Raw genomic sequence first — 22,802 nt, forward strand, 5'->3', positions numbered from 1 at the left:
TCCGTCAGCTGTCGCGATCGAGCAGGGAGTGACGTAGGAACGAAACAAAATCTGAATGTGAGGCACAAGAATGGAACAATTCAAAATTTCAATTTAAATACGAGTGGCCAGGAACCGGAGAAAGGCGATAAAAAGGTGGGATGACGACGCAAGGAGGTCACACCGTCACAGGGTTTCTCTAGTGCGAGGCTATGTCGAGTGTGTGAGCGTTCAATGTGGGCGATTCGTAATTGCGAAATAATTGCGGTCGTTTTACTCCTTGTTGTATTGTCATTACTAAAGCGTTAGTTATGAAATTAATGTATAAGATATTTAAGAATTCACTCTACAAGTCATACTCTTTACAAGCACGATTTATTGTAGTTTCCTTGACAAAAAAAATCCGAAGTTATCTCTTCGTTGTCTCTGTCATCTCTCAGTCGATCCTTGGGTTTCTATTAGGTCAATTCATTTTTTGGATAAAATTATATACAGATGAAGGCCATCGAGACACCACGGACTGCGGGAGGGTTTCGACTGTAAATAAGTAGACGAAGCCGAGGTTCTAGTACTTATTACTCTTTATTCTTTCTGCCAGCTCTGTTGCGAAGCCAGCACTCCTGCTGGTGTGCTGGAGAAGGGATGGGGCAAGTGTGTCGGCACACGTGGCGTCCCATAGATATATCAGACAATGTAAATGTGCCTGGTCATGTACAGTAAAGTGCCGCACACAATACTGTCACTCATAGATTATATCTATGCTGTCACTACTTTTGTTTATGCCAACAAGTTCTTAGGTTAGGTTTAGCGCGATTGGTACATATACGAAATTAAACAATGTGTTCGGGCTTTTTACAGGTCCCATGGTCACGGCAGACTGACAGTGAAACGTTGGTTTGTTTAAAAACAAATATACGCGAATTATATCCGAAAAATAGTATCATTTCCTATTTGGAAGTAAATAAATTTTGCGTAAAATCTTCTTTTTTTTAATATCAAGTGATGGGACGAACAAGTCGTGCGCCTGATGGTAAGCTGCACGCCTGTCCATAACAGTTGCAGTGCCACTCAAAGCTTTAAATTGCAAAGATCTGAGGGGCATTGCCACTGCGCCTGTCACCCTGAGACATAAGTTGACAAATCCCATGTGCCTGTAATATAACCTGGCCTTTACCTTTACCCTTCAAAACCGGAACACAGCAATGCTGACATTACTGCTTGACGGCAGGAATAGGTAAGGTGGCAGCACTTCCTGAGACGAACTCTTTCACGAGGAGCTCTACCGCTACAAAAAACTTCTTCAAATACTTCTTCTTCTTCTTTAAGTGCCTCTCCATTACTGAAGGTTGGAAGGTCAGTTTTCTATATATTTTTTGTCCTGAATAGTTGTTCTACTGTCTTGACGATCCACTCCCTGATATTACGAAGCCATGACATTTTCCTTTTTCCAGCTTTCCACTTCCCAACTGCTTTGTCCATCATTATGGTATGCAATAGATGATATCTGTCAAGTCGCATTACATGGCCCAAATAGGCAACCTACCAACCAGTGCGTACCAACTCCACTTTTTTCACCATACGTTTAAGGACATCGACATTCGTGCCCTTGTCCGTTCAACTAATGCAGAGCATTCTACGATAGCACCACATTTCGAACGCTTCAAATTTCTTTCTGAGGTCTTCTTTTATGGTTCATGATTCGCATGCATAAAATTGTGTAAAATATATTTACCAAATTCGTAGATAAAACCTATAACATATTTTAGCTGTTCTAAATAAACCTCGCATTAATATCAACCTCAAATAAATAAATCATATATCGTCAATTACATTTTCACACCCACTTGTCCACAGTTGCAGTGCAGGCCTCGGTTATTTTTAAGGGGAGGGGTAACCCTCTATAATTTAAATAAGATAGTGAGCATAGTAACTCTACGCCCTTCCGTGTTCACACGCTGTTACAGTTCTCTATTTAACTGCCACGGGGCGCGTGCTACTCAGTACATTACGATCGCGCGACTCAACTACGAGTTTTTTTATTCCCAGCTTTATTTAAAAACAATAAAATCGTATGTGAGGAGTGATTTCAATTATACGTGTGCTGAAATGGTGTTCAGTGATTTTATTTGAAAAGGTATGTTCTGTGATTTCTAGTGCGGTCATTATTGTTTTCTTTTATTGCTTTTACAGTTATTATTCTAATATTTTTAGTCAAGCGTACGTCTATTTTCAAAAAAAGGTGGAGGTTCAATTTGACTATATTATTTTGTGTGTGTGTGTGTTACGTTATTTCTCCGACATTTGTGAACCGATTTTGATGATTCTTTTTTATTAGAAAGGGAGTGCCTCAGTAGTGGCTGCTTTAAAATTTGAAGAAAATATTCCACCTCTTAAAAATGGAAAATTCAAAAATCAGGTTTATGAGATTTCACCCACTTTCAGTTAATTGATTTTAATAATATTTTTGAGGTCGGATATTTTAACAAAAAAGTGATATAATAATAAAAAAAAACTTGCTGAATTCTAAAATGAAAAACAAAAGTCATTTGTTTAAAGTAGGATGCGAAAAGTATCAGCTATCACTTGAAAACTCAAAATAAATTATATTACATACATCACAAAATATAATTATTAATATAAATGTTATAGTACAAATTATTGTCGTAAGTTGTAATCAACAATTCCTTCTTAAACACCAAATCTTTTTAATTTTTAAATAAATAAACATATAACAATAATAAATACAAGATGTATAAACTGACCTTAAGCATAAATTAAGGATTTAAACGATCTGTTTACTCAACAATCATTTGATAGATATACGCAGGGTTGAATGACATACGTAGTGGCATGTCTTATTTAAGATACAAATTACAATTTACTTTCTTACAAGTATTTAAAATATAAAAAAAATACGGTATTTTGACCTCATTTATTTCAAAACCGAACGCCATGAGAGTATTTGAAATAAAAATTCTAAATACGTGTTTGTATTACACGTAATTCAAATGCTGCTCAATGGATACATATATATATATATGTATAAATTGAAAAACAATTATATACAGAAATGATCTAATTCACAAAAAAAATATTGTTCATATCGGTACTATAATAGACATAAAATTACATTTTCTTATAGTATAATAAAAGTTTTGATAATATACACGGTGAATTTTTTATTGAATGTCAGAATGTTTCACCACAATGATATTCAATTATTTTTTTTGGAAATTACTCCACTAGTTTGTTATAATTATTCCTTCGATCCGGCCGGATTCGAAGGCATCTTTTCTAAGTGTTCGATCTTATAATAAATTAATCTAATTATAATATAACTCTTAGGACTATAATAAACACTAACTTTTTACAAATCATGGACATTTTACCAAAAATAATGGTGATCTACACGCCTGTCCATAACAGTCTCAGTGCTACTCAGAGCTTCGAATAGCAAAGATCTGAGGGGCATTGCCACTGCGCCCGTCACCCTGAGACATAAGTTGACAAGCCCCATCTGCCTGTAATTTCACCAGCGCCTTTACCCTTCAAACAAACTCTTTCACAAGGAGCTCTACTACTATTAGAATCTGATACTATTAAATTCTGTATTTGATAGTAAGTTTAAACGTGCAAGCTTCCTCCCCGACGACCCCTGTTGTCTTTTGTTACCGCACAGAGTTATCACCGTTCAGTGCGATTTATTTAAATATTTTTTTTATTTTTGTACGAAAGTAAACTTGAAATGAATTATCAAAAGTCATGCAACAAAAGTTGTTACAGTTGTAACAGTAATATAGTCTAGGTTGGTAGTATTTTACTATTACCGTGTATAGTAAAAGCTTTAGAGATTAGGGTTTCTGAACCTTTTTCTAGTCATGGGCCTCTCAAAATTTCAAAAAGACCACGGACCCTTTCCGAAATGATGAAGAAGAAGAAATGCTCTTGGGTCGCATTGACGCGCGTCTCGCTCAGTACCTATTTGACCATAACATATTGTATACCAATTCGCATTTCTTATGTTAGGTAAGCTCACCATGAACCCCCAGGTGTTCATTACACGGACCTCTTAGGGGACCATGGACCACAGGTTAAGAAACCGTGTTAGATTTTGAATTATCATGTTCAATTATCACTTTTAGATAGTGTAGTTTAATATTATTCAACTTCGTTATAAAAATAAATTAAATAAAAGAAAAGAAAAAAAACAACAATTATTATTATTGTACGATATGAGTTGCTAGGTTAGGTACATTATATGGTTGAATTTGAAATGTAAGTGTAATAATGTTCACGCACTGTTGACTATACTAGCATATAAACTTCAATATATATATATATATATATTTCTGGCAGTTCAAGGGCAAATTCTTTACATTTACTTGTAAAATTATAATAATAATTGCATTATATAACTAACATCATATTAGTAGCAGTAGAGGTCCTTGTAAAAGAGTTCGTCCAGGGAAGTACTGCCACCTTAAGTATTTCTGCGACCAAGCAGTAATGTGAGTATTACTGCGTTTCGACGTTCAGTATAGCAGTAATGCCGCCGATATCAATAGAATCTTTGTCCTGCAGAAACGTGCAGTTAGGGCAACTTACAATCTGGGCCCCAAAGTATCTTTGAGAGATAAGTTTAAGGAAATTAACATTCTTACACTAGCCTCACAGTACATTTATGAAAATGTAATTTATGTTAAAAGGAATAGTAATTTCTTTATGAAAAATAGTGACAGACATAACATTAATACGAGGAATAAAAATAAACTAGCTTTTCTTGATAGTCGTCTTCACAAAGTCAAAAATCATTTAAGGGGCAATGTACGCTTCTATAACAAGATTCCGGTTGATATACAAAATTTGCCTTTCACGAGGTTTAAAACTATAGTGAAACAAAAACTTTATACTAAAGGTTATTATACAACTTCTGCGTACTTGGATGACAAAAATCCGTGGTAGTAACACGTTTAGCTCATGGAGGTAGTCTCGATCTCTGATGTTTCAAATAAAAAAAAAAATATTGTAAATGTTATTTACAAAGAGCAACCCCTAGAGTTTCTTGCTCATTGTTCTCAGGGGAATCTGCCTTAAGAATGAGCGGTACAGTTTAACTATTGTGACGATTTCAAGTGTAATAATGCTTACCTATGAAATAAAGATTATTTTGAATTTGAATTTCAATTTAGTGGCAGTGCCTTAGATCTTTGTGATTTTTTTTTATACCTGACAGGCAGATGGCTCCACTTCATCTGACGTAAAATGAAAAGTGGAATCCAAACGCGAAGGAACCTAGTGCAGTGTTGATACAATAACAGTTCGAAGTTTCAAGTTTCAAGCTCAGAGCGGCACTGCAACTGTAATGGACAGGCATGTCGCTTGCCACCAGGCGCACGACATTATATTGCGACGACGTATAATAGACGCAAATATATTTTTTGGTAAATTTATCATGTTTTGTCAAAAGTCACAGGGCAACAGTTGTTATTTATGATGTTAATATAATCTAGTACTTCTAGGTTGGTTAGTATTTTAAAAATTAAAATTGTAAGTTACGCGCTTAAATATCAAATTTTCGATTTTTTTATAATAACGCACACATAGCCCCACACTAGGGAAACCCTGTATCGCGGGTGCCATGAACATACACATAGACAACCACAAATTACACCTAAACTCACGAGAGAAATAAATGTAGGCCAAACAAATATTTCTCCTGGCCCGGGAATCGAACCCGAGACCTCTGCGTGACAGTCCAGCATGGTAACCGTTTGGCCACAGAGGCAGCTATAGTTTCACAGTATTTTAACAACAAGTACCTACGAAGAAACGAGTAGTTATACCCTTGAAACTTTGATTTTATAGCTTTCATATGGTATTTACATAGCTGCCTATTTACATAGATACATACTGGTATTTAAATAACAGCGGGCTTTACACAGACACTCTATTGCGTGCGATACAGGAACCTTGCGCGATTGAGACAAAGAGAAACCCGAAAATTTGAAAATTTAACTTTTCATTGTTCTTACTTATCTATTTGTTTAGCACTGGCTATAGAGCTATCAGTTTAATCAAGCAACAAAGGATTAAGAAACTTAAAACGTAATAATACTTTAAATTAAAAATTAATTTGTCAAAAACTGTAACTACAAAAACCCGTCATTTTTTCATTGTTCTTACCACAAAAGTAAAATTTTTGCAGGGACATAAAGATTCTTTTGTATGTTAGAATCAATGAGAACATGATATTGATAACCCAGAAACAAAAAAAAAACGCACTATTGCACTGTAAGATTAGTAGCTTAGCTTAGGATGAATCCGGTTTCTTGGATTTCACAGATTGACCGTTTTCAATAAAACTTAGCAAATTTTTACATTACGTCATATGTAATTCCACAAACTTTTGGGGGTGGTTTTTTAACAAATAGAATATAGAATTATTAATACTTTCACATGAGCCTGCACAAATGCATTAAGTAAATCAATGAGTAATTTGAACGCGGTGATATTTGTCAATTTTAATGATATAATTATAAAACTAGATGTTATCACGAATACGGTCTCAAGTTGAAATATGACAGGAACTGAATACACACATTCAATTTTACCGCAATTTCAAACCTCTCCATTACCTTTACTATGAAACTATGTCTCCTCCCTTCCTTACACCCTTGTTGTGTTCCCGTTGCTAAGGGGCGTAAACCCCGCTACGGAATAATAAAGATGTCGATAAACTTGATAACTGTTTTTATCATGCTGATTGATATTGCAGGGTATAATAAATAGTTAATATCATGGACCAATAGTTGAAGAGAGACTTATAATCGCGGTATAAGACAGCGTAGTCGGGTATTTAGTACTTATTGGTAAATCAGATGTCGCTATGAGTACGAAATAGCTATTTTTGTAAGTAATTTGTTTTGCAATTTACTAAAGCTATTCTAATATCCAGCCCCGGATTTACGATTTTTTCTAACCGGGGCAGAAATTTGATAGTGGCGCTCCCTCTCTTCATAATTTGTGATAAATTGTTAAAAAACTCACAAATAAGTGGTATTTTTGGTGATCGGGAGAATAAGAACCCTTTAATAAATTTGCTTTTCTTGATCTTTATTGTTTATTAGCTAACTTTTTAATTTGGGTGATGAATAAAATTAAGTATAGGACCATTGACTTACAAATAAATGGACGACGGGTCTAATACAAAAATCACGAAAAAAATGTCCCAAGTCAACCTATTTAAACGTAGTGACATGTAAAGGAATATGAAAAAGCTAAAACGTTGAATTTAAATTGTAGTGTCATCGCAGTACTGTCTAATTTTGCTTGCTTCGCTGTCAGTCGAACAAACGAAGACTAAAGCGGGAATGATACTTATACGCTCTGTATACGATTTTAACTCCCTATAAGTTCGGACACTTTTTAGCGCGGACCCGACATCCATATAATTGTAAGTCAATGTATAGGACATATATATTCACGAAAAACAATAGACAATCAAACGTTCAAAAATCGCCTAAATGATACGTTCATAAATCAAGTAAGGAGGTGTTCAAAAACCAACTTGGCGTTTGATTGAACAACGTTTGCTGGATGCTAGGCGCATATCATTATGATTTTGGCGCTCCCTGAGCCTGTCGCCCGGGCCAGGTGCCGTTTGCCCCCGCCTAGATTTGGGGCTGCTGATATCTAGTGATAACAAACAAATGAACTAGATGGCGCTTACTGCACAGATTTTTAAGAATATTGTCGGCTATTGTATAAGCAACAATACTAGCAAGGCTATTCTATAAGCAACAAGTGTTAAAAAAGCAAGTGTTAATAAATAAATTCTTTATTAATACACATGTGACGATGTGACCTCTTTACATCGTCGTCCCACCTTTTTATGGCCTTTCTCCGGTTCCTGGCCACTCGTGTTTAAATTTAAGTTTTGAATTGTCATTTTTTTGAGCCCTTTACCAGTTACTAAAAATCTCTTGTACGATAAACATTTTAAAGATCATAAATATTGTTATAACTGGAATAAATATTTATAAAACTGGATTTATTACCACTAGTTTTTTCACCCTTTTGAACTTTGAACTGCTGGCTGCGGAAAGTACTACTACTCTGCCTAACTACTCTCCTGGCTACATTACTGTCCTACAGAACTCCACCAGCGCCCTCACACACAATGCCACTTATTGACTTGATTAAAGAGGATCGTGAGTTAAAAGGAGTACGATTACCGTGTGATGTTTTTGCTACACCGCTATAGTTTAATCAACATTTCCCCGTTGGTTTCAATTGCAGCCCAATACATTTATTATAAACGTTTTACGCATCCTGATATTTTTACTTGCGGTTACAACTTTCCATCGCATAGGTGGACCATCAGAGTTTAAGGACGCGTTTCCATTATGTCGCGACGACAGATAGTCGTGCAGTTTAAAGTATCATGGTTTGTATATTTAAATGAAATTGTTCACATGCACGATCAACTGTCGTTCACGACTTTTTTGTCGTTACAACTAGAGATGGGAAAAACTGCTTATTTTTTGAAACGTTTAAACGTTATGGTTTTTTTTAAAAAGCGTGCTTTTTTAAACGCTTTTAAGTTTGAAGCTAACAAAATCGTTTAGAAAACGTTTAATTGCATAGACTTTTATGTTAAAAAAGCTTGCAACGTTGTTGTGTTAATAGCGAAACGCAAGAGTAGACCACTAAAGGTTTTAAGATTATTATAAGTTATATTTTTAACACAACATTACTATATTAACATTTTGTTCATTGGCGTTTAAAAACATTTAAAAACATAAGTTGTTTAACTTTTGTAGTTGTTAACCGTTGAAATGGAAAAAACTGCTTATTTTTTAATGAGAAAACGTACGTTTAAAAAGCGTGCTTGTAAAAGCGCTTTTCACTTAAACGCTTTTTAGTTTGACGCTTAAAAAGTCGTTTAAAAAAACGTTTAAGCGCATAGACTTTATGTTTAAAAAAAGCTTGCAACGTTATATTGAATTAATTTGTTTAGGAATCATAGATGGCGCTAGTTGAAACTTAGGCACGTTTTAAAAAATGAAATTATTGAGTATCTATAGAACTGGCCTGTGACCAACGCTTACGCTTAAAATAAAAAGCGTGTTTATGCGCTTATTTTAAAAATGCAGACTTTTTAAGTACTTTTCGTTTAAACGCCCACCTCTAGTTACAACGGTAGATTGTCGCGATAACGGGAAGAGCTAGAACGACAGTCGTCGGACGATAAATAAAACGTCATGTGACGATAGATAATCGCAACTTTAAACGATTTTGTCGTGCAAACGATTTAATTCCGCCTTCCCCTTTCCATCACCGGGGGACTAGGTGTAGGCTTGGCTTCCACCCTTATGTTGTGGATATTGCAAGCTTCGCACGAAGCGTTATGCTGCCACATTTATATGGCGAACGGCTATGGAGTGGAATTCCCTGCCTGCAGACTTGTTCTCTGAACATTATAACTTGAGCCTTTTCAAGGCGAGAGTGAATAGGCATTATTTAGGTGTGTATGCCTCCATCTCACCTGGTATGTATGCAGGTGAGATGGAGGTCAAATGCGCACTTATAATTTATAAAAAAAAACGACAAGGTGACAAGGCTGCCGTGAACCGATAAATTGTCGTCGCGATCTAGTGGGCGTTCCCACTAGATCGACAGTTGTCCAATGATAATTCAAAACGTTGCGACGTAATGGGAACACGCCCTTAGCCGATTTAAAAACCGTAGACAATTCGTTCGAGGTTATTATTATTTTACGAGATCCACTGTACTAAAAATAATCTAGGATGATTCAGGGATCTTGTAACGACGTACACTAATTTACATATTTCATAAACTATTTTCGTAAGTCTCGTATTTAAATAAATAAAAACAAACAATCCAAAATAGCTGCTTTTTTATTAAAAAAAATAAGTGCGCATTTGACCTCCATCTCTCTTGCTGGAAAGTGACGTGAGGTCGATAATGGAGCATTTACTCTTAAATAATGCCTATATACTCTCGCCTTGAAAAGGTCAAGTTATATCGTTCAGGGAACAAGTCTTCAGGCAGGGAATTCCGCTCCAATGCCATTTGCCATATAAATAGAAGCGGACATTGTTTTCCTTTGTTTTCTTACTTGAATAAACATATTATATCGTCAGTTTTTTGTAGAAAGGGCGAACACGCCATTTCGAAAATAAATTTCAGGGATATATTTTAGGTTTTAACGACTGTTTTAAAACATTGACGTTCTGTTTTAAAATTAAATTTTGGTTTTAATAGTTTCAGTTTTAAAATTGAAGTTACTACTGGACGTAAATATTTTAAAACGAAAGCATGTTCCTCTGAATTTTTTCGAAACGGCTCTTGCGCCCTTTTAACAAAACACCGATGTTATTTACCTTCACGCGTGTATTCCACTGGGATAGGTAGCGATCGTGAAGCTTAACTGACAGTCTTTCGCCACTCTTTGCTGGAAACATGGTGGTCAATATAACAAATAGCAGAATAACTACAAATATGTTTCGCCAGAAAATATTCTATTACTATACTATCGAAAAATTGGTCATCACATGATTACATTAATTTAAAAGTATATCTAATATATTAATTAATATAACGTTGTAATAAATCAGTAATAATAGTCATACGTACTTCAATTCATTTCAATACTTATTGAAAAAAATCCTAAATGCATAATATAATAGAATAGAATAGAATCGTTTATTTCATGTTATCAATGTCACAATATTACAATTGGAAATACAATGTCAAGGGATAACTATGATCGTCAGTAATAAAATTATAATAATAATAATGAATATAAAATAAAGTAGTATAACTACTGCTTGTCGAATAAAATAAAATTAAAATTGTTTCAAAAGAAACTCATCGACACTGTACAATTCAATATCCAATAAAAGGTTTTTTAGTCGGGTACAAAACGTTGCATCGTTTCTAACACTTTTCAGGTCTGTGGGTAGATGTTCGTAGAATCGGGGACCTATTACCCGCGGATTTCTAGTCTAGTAGAATATACTTTATCTTTCAACCATTCGATTAATTTTGTTTGAAATAATTTAATAGGCAAGTCTTTAACGCCATTTGGTACTCTGTTATAAATTGTAACACACATACACAAACAATTTTAGTTACATTTCTCCATTTCCAAGATACGTATATGTCGAAATCTATCTCTCCCCACATTTCCAACCACATAGCTCTATAAATTTGTTTCGTTAATCTATTAACATAATTTTTTTCTACATGACCAAACCATTGAAGCATTTCTTGTTCTATTCTGGTGTCTATGTCGTCTTTATACAGCGTGACACACGGATATGCGTGCGCCACGGAGGGAAAGTACCTATTTTAAATAATGTAACTGCCATTGTGGCCGAACGGTTACCATGCTGGACTGCCACGCAGAGGCCTCGGGTTCGACGTCCGGGCCGAGAGAAATATTTGTAAGGCCTACATTTATTTGTCTCGTGAGTTTGGATATAATGTGTAATTGTCTATGTGTGTGCGATACAGAGTTTCCTTTGTGCGGGGCTATGAGTGTGTGCGTAATTAATATTATTAAAAATAAAGATTAATCGTTAGCCAGTGTCAAATTTAGTATTTAATTTTGGTCGGTTTGATTGCTAGGTGAAGCAAGCAACTTTTAAAAAATCTTTGAATGCAGTAATATAATTTAGTATGTTGTAGATTAGTAGCTACCTATAATACAAAAGTACTTTCCCTTCGTGTCCTATTGCCCTGACACACCCTGTGTATACATATGTATGTATTATTATGTCATAGCTATGTCAATTGGGTAGGCCGAGACTTCGAACCTGCTTAAGCTACGTTCCCTACGCACATCCTTCGCTATATCTACATTAATATATTCTTTTTACATTCTCACGCAACAGCTATTTACAATTTACTTTAATATTAAATATGAACGCCCAGTGGCATGCCATCGATTCTACTGTGCCCTAGTTGAGTTTTTTATGTCCGTTTGTTAAGTGCATTGTTTCTTCGTTACTGTTTGAATGTATCCTTTGACACTCCGAGAATTCCTATCTCCTGACCTGAGAGATAGGGTTTTCGGGAGAGCTTGACGGCAAAACCAGGGTACAGCGGGCGTCCGGGCCAAGCCCTCCGCCAGTGATATGTCTTTGCTCTCTGGTTGACCCGGACTTGGGTATGGACTCGCTGGGGAAAGTGGTTAGCTGCAGAGACGGACATGTCTGCCCCGGTAGTGTGTGGCCGGGGCGTCTGTCTCGTGAGCAGCTAGCGCGTCTAGTAGAGGGCCTGAAGTGAGGAGACACGCGGGGCACGTGAGTTGCCCTTTAAGTTGGAAGCTACGTCCGGACATTATCGCAGGACACTGTGACTGGCATCTCCGGCACTAGCCCGGAGAGCTAGTAGAGTATAAGCTAGATATCCTCAAGTCCCTTCAGCTGCTTAGGTTATTGGGAACTGGAGAGACGTCGTTTTTCAGCGTCAGAAATTGAGCGTGCCTTACAGCTCCGCCACCAATGAGGAAATTTGGTAGTGGACTTAGAGTCGACGGCTTAGCGGTGGCAACCGCTAGTAGTGTAATGCGCAACGGGAAGTGAGCGTGTCTACAACTAAGGTACCTGGTACTGTACGTGCACCCAGGGCGGCTCACCCGAGGCACTGGCCTCTCGAAGAACCGGATGAAGTCAAGTGACAGAGGTCTGTGACAACCCACTACAGTACACTGGCTGATCTGGGGTCAGACTCTGAACTCAAGAGGTTCCTGTGCGTGCATAGGTTATAGTGCCCTTCTCATATACGCTAAGGGTCGGTAGAGTGACACTGTTTGAAAATTTGCCATTAGGTGAGGTAAAGGGCTAAGAACAGATTGAGTCATCGATTTGATAGATAATCTCAGTACAGAGTACTAAAAACACCGACCTCAAAAGTACGTGGAATTACATCTTTTTGTCAAGTTTTTTTGAAATCGGTTACCGGAAAGTGCGCAAACCAAGATTCATCCCCTAGTTTGCCACTATACGGAACTTGACACAGGAGATAATAAAAATCGGTTCTCACTACTCAAAGTATATTGAGAGAGAAAAACGCCTTGAATTAGAGATTAGCAAAATCAACCATTAAAATAATTGCTCCTTATAAAAAAATTTAGGCGCTATTTATAAAAATGAATCCAGCCACACACACAACAGCCACTCTTATGGTCTTATTCTAGAACTCTACTCAATGCTCAAGTCAGGATTGCAATTGAAACACAAGCACTGGAAATACGACCCTAATGGCAGGGACTTGAGTATGATTTCGAATGCTTTAAACCATACTCAAATCCTGACTTGAGCATTGAGTAGAGTTCTAGAATACGACCCTTAGAGGTGAATGATTTTCTTCAAAATGAAATGGGAGTTATGGAGGTACCTTCTTTCCAACAAAAAAAAAAAAGAATCACGAAAATCGGTGCACAAATACTGGAGTTATCACGTAACATACATACAAAAAAAAATATGCAGTCGAATTGAGATTCTCCTCCTTTTTTGAAGTTGGTTAAAAAATTATTTAAAAATAGGGTTGGAAGTAATTTCTTGTTCTATAACGGAAAAATAAACAAAGCATTGATAATAAAACTACAGTTCAGTGAAATATCCAAAAAAACAACAGTAATTATCGTTTGAAAAGTAAAAAACTTTTACTTTCGTCTAAACTATTAAAGAAATACACTTTTATTACGTGGGCGCAATATAAGTTTCCGGAATGAATAACTAAAAAATACTATTGTCAGAAATGAATTCATTGTTTCTCAAAATATTCTCCGTTAGTGTGATTGAGTTTGAACGCCATCGCGATACGTTGTTGTTCGCTATAATTTTCCGTAGTGTCAAATATTTAATTAAAGGGCATTGACTTACAAATAAATGGACGACGGGTCTAATACAAAAACCACGAAAAAAATGTCCCAGGTCAACCTATTTAAACGTAATGACATTGACGATTAATGACGTTGAATTTAAATTGTAATGTCATCGCAGTACTGTCTAATTTTGCTTGCTTCGCTGTCAGTCGAACAAACGAAGACTAAAGCGTGAATGACGCTCTGTATACGATTTTAACGCCCTATAAGTTCGGACACTTTTTAGCGCGGACCCGACGTCCATATAATTGTAAGTCAATGGTGTTAATGCACTTTTTCATACGAATGAACCAATTTTGAAAACATTTATGCCACTCCTCCGTGACAATCTCTGAAACACAGTCAATTACGGCTGAGGCACAAGCTGAATGAAGTCCTTTTGCGTACGGCACAACCGCACACGTGACAGTACAACATTTGTAGTCGTTATATTTAGTTTTTTTGTTTTTTGTTTGTTTTGTCTTATTTTATTTTATTTTTTGTTATTTTTTTTAAATATTTTAATTTTGTTAATTACATCTTTTTATTTTATTTTGCTTGTCTAAGTGCTATCAACATTTTTTTTGTATCTATGGGTTGTGGCGTTGCAATAAATGTCTATTCTATTCTAAATATATTTTTCATACTCTTCGACAGTCTCTTCAGGTGATGAAAATCGTTGACCGCGTAACTGGTTCTTAATTTTTGGAAATAAATAAAAGTCACAAGGTGCCAGGTCGGGACTGTACGCGGAATGGCTCATAAGGTCAACGTTGTTCACCTTTAAAAATTCATTTGTCTGTCTGGCCGTGTGAGAACTGGCATTATCGTGGTACATAATACGGCGTTTACGGTTATTTTTACGGAGTTTGTCAGTAATTTCTGGCAAACTAGTGGTCGTGTACCAATTACTATTTACGGTACAACGATTCTACAAAGCAACAGTAGCCACGTGTCCAGTTTTATTAGAAAACGAAGCAATCATCCGCTCAGAGGCACTTTACACGAGCGCCACTTTGGTTGGTTTCGACTCATCTCCAAAGACCCATACGCTCGATTGCTGCTTTGTTTTGGGATCGTAACTGTAAATCCATGTTTCGTCACCTGTTACTATGTCCCACAGCAAATTTGACGCTCCTTCATTGAATATGGTAAGCATGGCATTGCACCAAGTGATGCGATCCGTTTTTTGAGCGTCAGTCAAATTGTGTGGGATCCACTGAGAGCACAGCTTTTTCACACCCAAATGTTTGTGTAGTATTGATTGTATTTGACTCATGCCTATGCCTAAAGATGCCCGAATCTCATGGTATGTCACATGACTGTCTATTTTGATCATACGGCGCACAGCAGCCAAAGAATTTAATTTTCAAATTTTGTAATTACTTTTTAAATATTGTTTATGTAAAGTGGCCAGTTCCGGAAACTTATAGTGCGCCCTATGTATTATACCGAAACGTTAAATACCCACGAATAACAAAATAATTAAGCGGAATGTCGCTTCCTTACCGAAGAAATGCCTTTCGAAGAAGAAGTGTTTCTTTTTTTTAGAGCTCTGCATATTCTGCATATTTATTGTTTTTGGACAGTTTTTTTATAACCTTTTTCCCATAATATAACATGGCGTTCTTAGACCTCAATAATTATCTCAAACTACAGATCGAAATTTAAGAATTTACACTATCTGTCACTATCTGTAGAATGGTATTTTTACGCTAGTTTCATATTTCATTGGTTGAAAAACAACCGAGTAATTCCATTCTTTGGTTGTGCAATACGAGTTGATGCACAGAAAGCTTCGCTCGCTGCGCTTCGGACAGAAACGGAAAGGTTCATCCTAATCTAACTTAACCCTAGTCTTAGCATTTACGTCTCTTTAGAACCTGGTGTACTTATTAATTAAATTGTAAAACGTTCAGAAAAAAAGCGTCGAAAGTCGAAAAAACCCAATACAAAGATTTATAACAGACATAAAGAATTTCATCGATATGTAGTTCGCAGTCGTAGTTCAAGTCCTGTCGGGTCGAAGGACCTTTTCTTCGTATTAATAATTATAACAAACTAGTGGAGTTATCTTACAAAAAATAACTCGATTGTAATGGTTTTCTGTTTTTCAATGTAATGTAATATGCTGTTATAATAGAGAAATAGGGGGTTAGTCTTTCGGCAGTTTGACAGTTAGTAAAACAATATTCAAACAGTTGAACTGAACCGGAATGACACAATTGTAATGCAGCCTCAGGTGCTGGGCCGAAGGAACAATTTTAGTTGACGCAGCAGTCAACTTTTTACAAATTTCCGTTGCCAGTTGCAGCAAAGAAAAGGTCCACTTTACGGCTACCGTGATTTAAAATAAATTTCGGAATCCATGGTCATTAGCAAGAGCAAGACTCGCTGCGGGGAACTCAACATGATTCGGTTGCCGGTTGGGAAAAGTCAAATGAGTAGGTAATACTCGACCGACTAAAAGACGCCTGATGCGGATGAAGCTTCTTACTTAATCTAATTTTTTAATTTGGTCGAGTATTACTTATACGACATTGTTTCGGACGGATGTTGGACGGAGATTGAGAGTAGACCCCCGGGAATCGAACTGTTACGGAGCGGTTCAAGAATAGCTTTTTAAAAAAAAGAAAATTTACCCCAAAAACACCCTTTAATTAAACATTTGACAATACGGAAAATTATGGCGAAAAACAATGAGACGCAACGGCGTTCAAACCCAATCTGCCTGCACGTAGAGGCTTTTGGTCGGAAACGCTTGAAGGACCGTATTCCAGTACTCTACTCAATGCTCAAGTCAGGACTTGAGCAGACTTGAGTATGATTTCAAGCACTGAAAATACGACACTAATGGCAAGGACTTGAGTATGATTTGCAGTGCTTTAAATCATACTCAAGTCCTGACTTGAGCATTGAGTAGAGTTCTAGAATACGACCCTTAGTTTCCTATTGCATTTGCGTCAAATGTAATAGGAAATGTGAAATGCAAAAAGTATAGCTAAACAAGTTTATTTATTATATGTTGCCGGCTATATGGGGATGTAACAGAACCCTGTACCTCTGCGTGTCCTGCAACAGAGGCAGCTAAACTCACCGAAACTCGAATATCAACGTTGCTCCGTCTGCGTAGTACCTAACGCCGTACAGTGCAATTTGTTGGCTAACTGCATCTGTCGTTTATTTACATTGGCATTTGAAGCGTAAATTAAATTTCTTGAAAATTCTTCTTCTTAACAGTATTTTTTTTTCAATTTTCAGATACCACCATGCTGCTATTATTTCTCGTCGGACTCACGGCAGTTGCATCCCAGGAGATAAGACCACCACCTGTACAATGTCCCACCTGCATCAAAGTGGATAACATCTGCCACAATATTTCACACCTCTTACAATTACAAGCATCTTTTAGAACAGTCGTTGTTATCACCGAATTAGGAATACTACGTTCCAAGAACATACTTTTTTATGCTTTTGAACCAAACATTACCGATAAAGAATACTATAAGGTTGGATATGTGAATTTAGATAATTTCAACGAAACTGGTGTAGTCGTTGGTGCAAGTGCGGTCAATTTGATTACTTTTGATATTATACAGTCTAATGGAACAATTTATTATGGAGGTGGAGACGCCTTGTATGTTTCCGACAAATTTAACACTGTGCACTTTTTTGGCTCAAAAGCTGATAGAATTAGAAGTGTAGTAGTGTACAAAAACGAAGTACATTTCGTTAGAGATGGCGAGGGTAAGATTGTTAAAAAGCAAGGTGATAATTTCAAAATTTACGATTTGTACACTAGCGTAAAAAACTTTTTAATAAACAAAGAAGGTAATATGTTTTTTTTGAATAACAGCGGTTTGTATTTGAATAGGTTTGAGACGGATTTAACGGTACGTTTGTCAAAGAATAACTTTTTCAGAGGATTGACTATGGACTTGAATGAAAACTTCTACGCTTGGTGGATAGATGGCATTTATAAAGTTGTAAAAGGTAGAGATTTCTTAGACGCTAAGTTGGTAAGAGTAGCTGATATTCCTAACATAGGTGCCATGACTTTTGACAATGGTAATAATTTCTTGTTCACGACGTCAAAGAGCTTATTTAAACTGACATCGACTAACGATGCTGACGTAAGGTGTTAAATGGAAACATTTAGCAGCAATTGTAAATAATACGGGACGGCTTCAAATTTACTTAAATAGATATAGTAATGTTATATAAAACATCGCATGTTCGATCAGAAATTGATGAATTTTGAAAAGTAACATTCTAAGTAAACTGCCAAAACTATTATTGTTTATGAAACTAGTTTGTATGTATGTCTCTGTCGCCATCTCTGAGGTGCTGGGTTCGTTGTCTCAGGTCTGGGTGTTTGCAGTACTGTCGTTGGTTCCGATTCCCACAAGTGCTCTAGTTACTTACTTTGTGATCACAGTGATGTTGTCTAATAATAGTTTGTGGTTATAATTGATACAAAAATTTAACAAATTGTAAGAAACATTTTTTCGATCCAGCTGGATTTAAACCACTGACACTTTCTACTACTAGAGAGTACTTTGTTAAATATAGAATAATGACTGTAATTTCATTGTCTAGATACAGATCGTTATTATGAAAAAAATAATTGTAAGGCGAAGATATCAGACATACATACATATAACACGAGAAGTAAACATAAACTAGTAACAAATAAAACCAGATTAGTAAAAACGTTAAAACAGGGCGTAAATATGAAAATTAATAGGTACAATAAACTACTAGTTAGTGTATCTGACTTGGAAATGGCTACATCAAGCAAACATTAAAACTTTACTTTGAAAATCACGCTTTTTATATAATCAACGAATTTATGGATTCAAATCTAAGTAAATATTCATTTTCTGAAAAAATCATAGTGTTAAGACTTTACTAGTATGTATACCTGTATAATTTAAGTCTGTATTCTCAGTAATTTGACTTACCTATAGGCAATGTACCGTGTTAACTTGACTTTCGTCAAGAGTGACAGTCCGCGTTACGTGAAAATGACGCTGGTTCAATAAAATCCAGCTGGATCGGGGGAATTTTCTTTAAGTTTGTTTGATCGTGGTAACAATTCGATACCTCCAATGAACATGGACTTTTATAAGAGTTTAGTATACTGAATACTCAATATATTTATTGCATTCATATGGTACATACATGTCTTAAAATTTAAATAATGCTACACATATGAGCCCTTTATTAGGGATAACAATAAGTGCAGAGGTAGGCCGAGGTTTCAATTATTAATTAGTATTGTTAATTATCAAATAATAATACAAAAAAAGTAATAAGAAATATCGTCATATTATAAGCAGAATTATGTCAATTGAAAGTTTGAATTTAATTAGATTGCAATAGCATAACTTTATAGTATATAATTAAGATTTATTTATTATTAAAATTTATTATAATATTATTGTTTTTATTTGTCATTAAAGTATTCATTTAAATTGTAATAGCATTTATTAATAATTTTAATTTATTTACAAACAGTGAATACTTTTCCTCGTTTTTAATAATGGGCGGGAGATCCTTGAATATCCTCACTGACATCGAGTGGGGACTTGAGCTGAGTATGTGTAGCTGAGATCGTGGCAGAAGCAATCTATTGCGTGGTCTAAAAGTGTGTCGTTGAGGCATGTCGTTGATATTATTATAAAAGTTAGAGTGTTGTTTAATAAATTTACAAATTTCTAAAATATATAGGTATAGAAAACAAAGTCAACATTTTAAATTATTTCAAGTGCGGTCTGCAGCTATCAATACTCCTCAAATTACCAAGAAAGTAATTTGAAAGTATAGGTTTGGGACGACAAAGAAGCGGGATGGTGATATACTTCATGGAGAGCTGTCTCACAATGATTCATTAGTGTTAAGATTCAAACGTATTAAGAAAGCCACTGTTCTGTTTTTTTTTGTTTTTTTTTCTTTATTTTTTTTCATAAAATTATTATTCTCTGTTTTTTTCCATTGTTTCTTTTTTTTCACAAAATTCGGGGAGCATAATATAAGTAAATAAATATGGCTGTTTACAAAAATAACAGAAAATGATAAAAAAATAATAATAAAAAACTTACGTGCTAAATATTAAAATTTTATTTGATAAAAGATTTATTCTCAGTTTTATTTTGTTAACCATAAATGTTGCTTTTGGAATTTCGTTATTATTTATAACGCGAATGTAGATTTATAGTCTATTTGTTTAGGTACTTAACTAAAATGTAAACAATCTTGAATAGTAGGTACATCTTTTTATTGAAAAATATACTTTATAAATCAATAGGTATAAAAATAGGCATGCAATTTCGTATGAAGCTAAGTATTTGTATTGTATTTGAAGGTCAGTAAAAATAATTTTATAAATGTATATTCCATTAAATAGACATTTCAAGATTGTTTACATTTAGTTAAGTACCTAAAGAAATGGACTATAATGTGGGATTATTAAGTTTGAACCGGTTTTGATACGCTTGTCTGCAATAAATTTAATAATACAATACCCTAGGCGTAATAAAGTCACAACTGCAAAATGACAACTTTTAGAAAGATTTAAAGATTCGACGAACGATAACTATTTATGCTTAAATAAGGGAGTTATACAATATCACATTATAGTTTACAATTGAGTAGGAAGTGCTAGTATGTGAAGCTATATCCATGAAACTTTGCTGTCTGTCACATTGGTACTTGCAGAGCCTTGCAAATCTACACGTAGGTTCTTTGTCATCAATTTATAGAATTTTGGTTGAAACATGACGTTCCCATTTTATTTATAAATAAACAGAGTCCTGAAAGCTTATACGTTTCCTTAATGGTACGTAAATTTCAACTTTCCGTTGTCATGAAATAAAGCTTTTTCATGCTTTTTATGTTAGAACAAATTAGAAACAAAAATCGTATCACGTGGTGCAAGCAAACAGAGCCAGTACTTGAATAGTCCAGTCTAATTACGCACATTCGCGGAAAAATAATTTGAAGTTTTTTTTATAACATCAAGTGCCGGGATGAACAACGTGTGGCTGGTGGTAAGCGACACTCCTATCCATAACAGTTGCAGTGCCACTCAGAGCTTTAAATACATTGACTTACAATTATATGGACGTCGGGTCCGCGCTAAAAAGTGTCCGCACTTGTAAGGCGCTAAAATCGTATACAGAGCGCCAAACTCCGCTTTAGTCTTCATTTGTTCTACTGACAGCGCGATACTGCGATGACATTACAATTTAAATTTCGAATAGGTTGACTTGGGACATTTTTTTCGTGGTTTTTGTATTAGACCCGTCGTCCATTTATTTGTAAGTCAATGTTTAAATAACAAAGATCTTAGGGGCATAAGTTGACAAGTCCCATGTGCCAGTAATTTCATCAGTACACACCCTTCTAAATCAGAACGTAGCTCACGTTACTGTTTGGCGGCTGAAATAGGTAAGGTGGCAGTACTTCCGTGGACGAACTCTAGAGCTATTAAATATGATAAGTTATAGTTATGTGGCTAAAAAAGTAGTATAAGTCTAAATATGATGATTATAATTATAAGTATTTCCTGTAATAACGATGTTGTACATTAGTGTTGTACATTAGTTGTAAAATCATACTTTTTTGTTCATATTACACTGTCGATTGTTCTTAAATATGTAACATAAGTTATTTATCGTATTATAATAATGTTACAGGAATTGTGTTACGCCTTATGTTTTACTTCGTCTCATTTATCCCAGTAATAATATATTTTGCAGGCTTTAAGGCTGGTTTCAGAGTAGTGCGGAGTTATACGCAGTTACATGTACACGTGTGGCGGTAGAACATCGTTTTACATTAACGCGGATTGCTCCGTGCGGAACACCTCGTGCGTTCATTGTAGGCGACGTTCTTCCGTGATTATCCGCACGAAGTTAAATGCTCGGTTTAGGACTCGATTTAGGCGCCGGTTGAAAGATCTTTTCTTGAAAAATCCTTTAAATTCTGTGATTGAATTTATGGACCTAAAATTGTAACGATATTGTGTATTTTCTGTTTTATTCTAAATTTTACCGCATTGACATACTCTTGTATAATTGTTATCAACTCATGACAATCCTTGATTTGATATGTAATTTAATGACAACAATATTATTTAATGAATTGTTTATTTTCTAATTATTGTGTATTTTTCTTATAATTTTCATTTTTTGTCTGACGATTTCAATATAATTTCTTATACTTTGACACGTAGTGTAATTTACGCACTGCGGATTCTACGCATGCGGATGGCCTGCAGGCGAACAGTCCGTAACGAACGTACGCACAGCTGTAAAACCAGGCTTAATAAACTGTACCTACGTTAGTTCCTTATCTGTAACGTATTTCTGTAAAAAACAGTTGTAAGCTATCGAGTTCTTAGGTTTTTGCGATTGTTACATATATAGGAAATGAAACTATTTTTCGGATCTAAATGGCGTATATTTGTTTTTCAAACAAATGAACGTTTCGGTCCCTTTACAGTCCCTATGGTCACTGTTGACATAGCTGTGATGCACTCCAACTGTTATGGACAGGCGTGCTTACCATCAGGCGCACGATATGTTCGTCCCCATCACTTGATTTAACAAAAAAGTTTCATTCCCTGTGGTATTTAGCTGTTCTTCCCGACTTATGTCAAAACCTGATTGTCTAACGTGGCGTTTATTTCAAATATAAACAAATTGTAGCAATATACATATGTATATCATAAGCATTTTGTAGTCATCATCAACAGTTTAAATTTCCTAATAGTCAACTTTTCCTGAAAATTAGAGTTATGAGTTTATCTTAAGGAAATTATTTAAAATCGCTCTTCTGTAATATTTTCCAGGTGCACGTAAGCCCTTTTATTATAATTAATGTCCCATAGTTGAGTACGGGTTTCCTCTAACAAAGGCTG

The 22,802-nt window shown here is 35.4% G+C and overlaps 1 protein-coding gene across 1 annotated transcript; it reads left to right on the plus strand.

The window, feature by feature from the left end:
- Positions 1–1,921: 1,921 nt before the first annotated feature.
- On the plus strand, positions 1,922–18,540 carry LOC113236335. The gene is made up of 2 exons (XM_026472358.1): positions 1,922–2,113; positions 17,138–18,540. Exon 2 carries the CDS (start codon positions 17,146–17,148, stop codon positions 18,019–18,021), a length of 876 nt encoding a protein of 291 aa, XP_026328143.1. The 5' UTR covers positions 1,922–2,113; positions 17,138–17,145; the 3' UTR covers positions 18,022–18,540.
- The last annotated feature ends 4,262 nt before the right edge of the window (positions 18,541–22,802 follow it).

Source organism: Hyposmocoma kahamanoa, unplaced genomic scaffold (genome assembly GCF_003589595.1).
Source record: "Hyposmocoma kahamanoa isolate Upper Pololo Valley unplaced genomic scaffold, ASM358959v1 91, whole genome shotgun sequence".
NCBI classification, from domain to species: Eukaryota; Metazoa; Arthropoda; class Insecta; order Lepidoptera; family Cosmopterigidae; genus Hyposmocoma; species Hyposmocoma kahamanoa.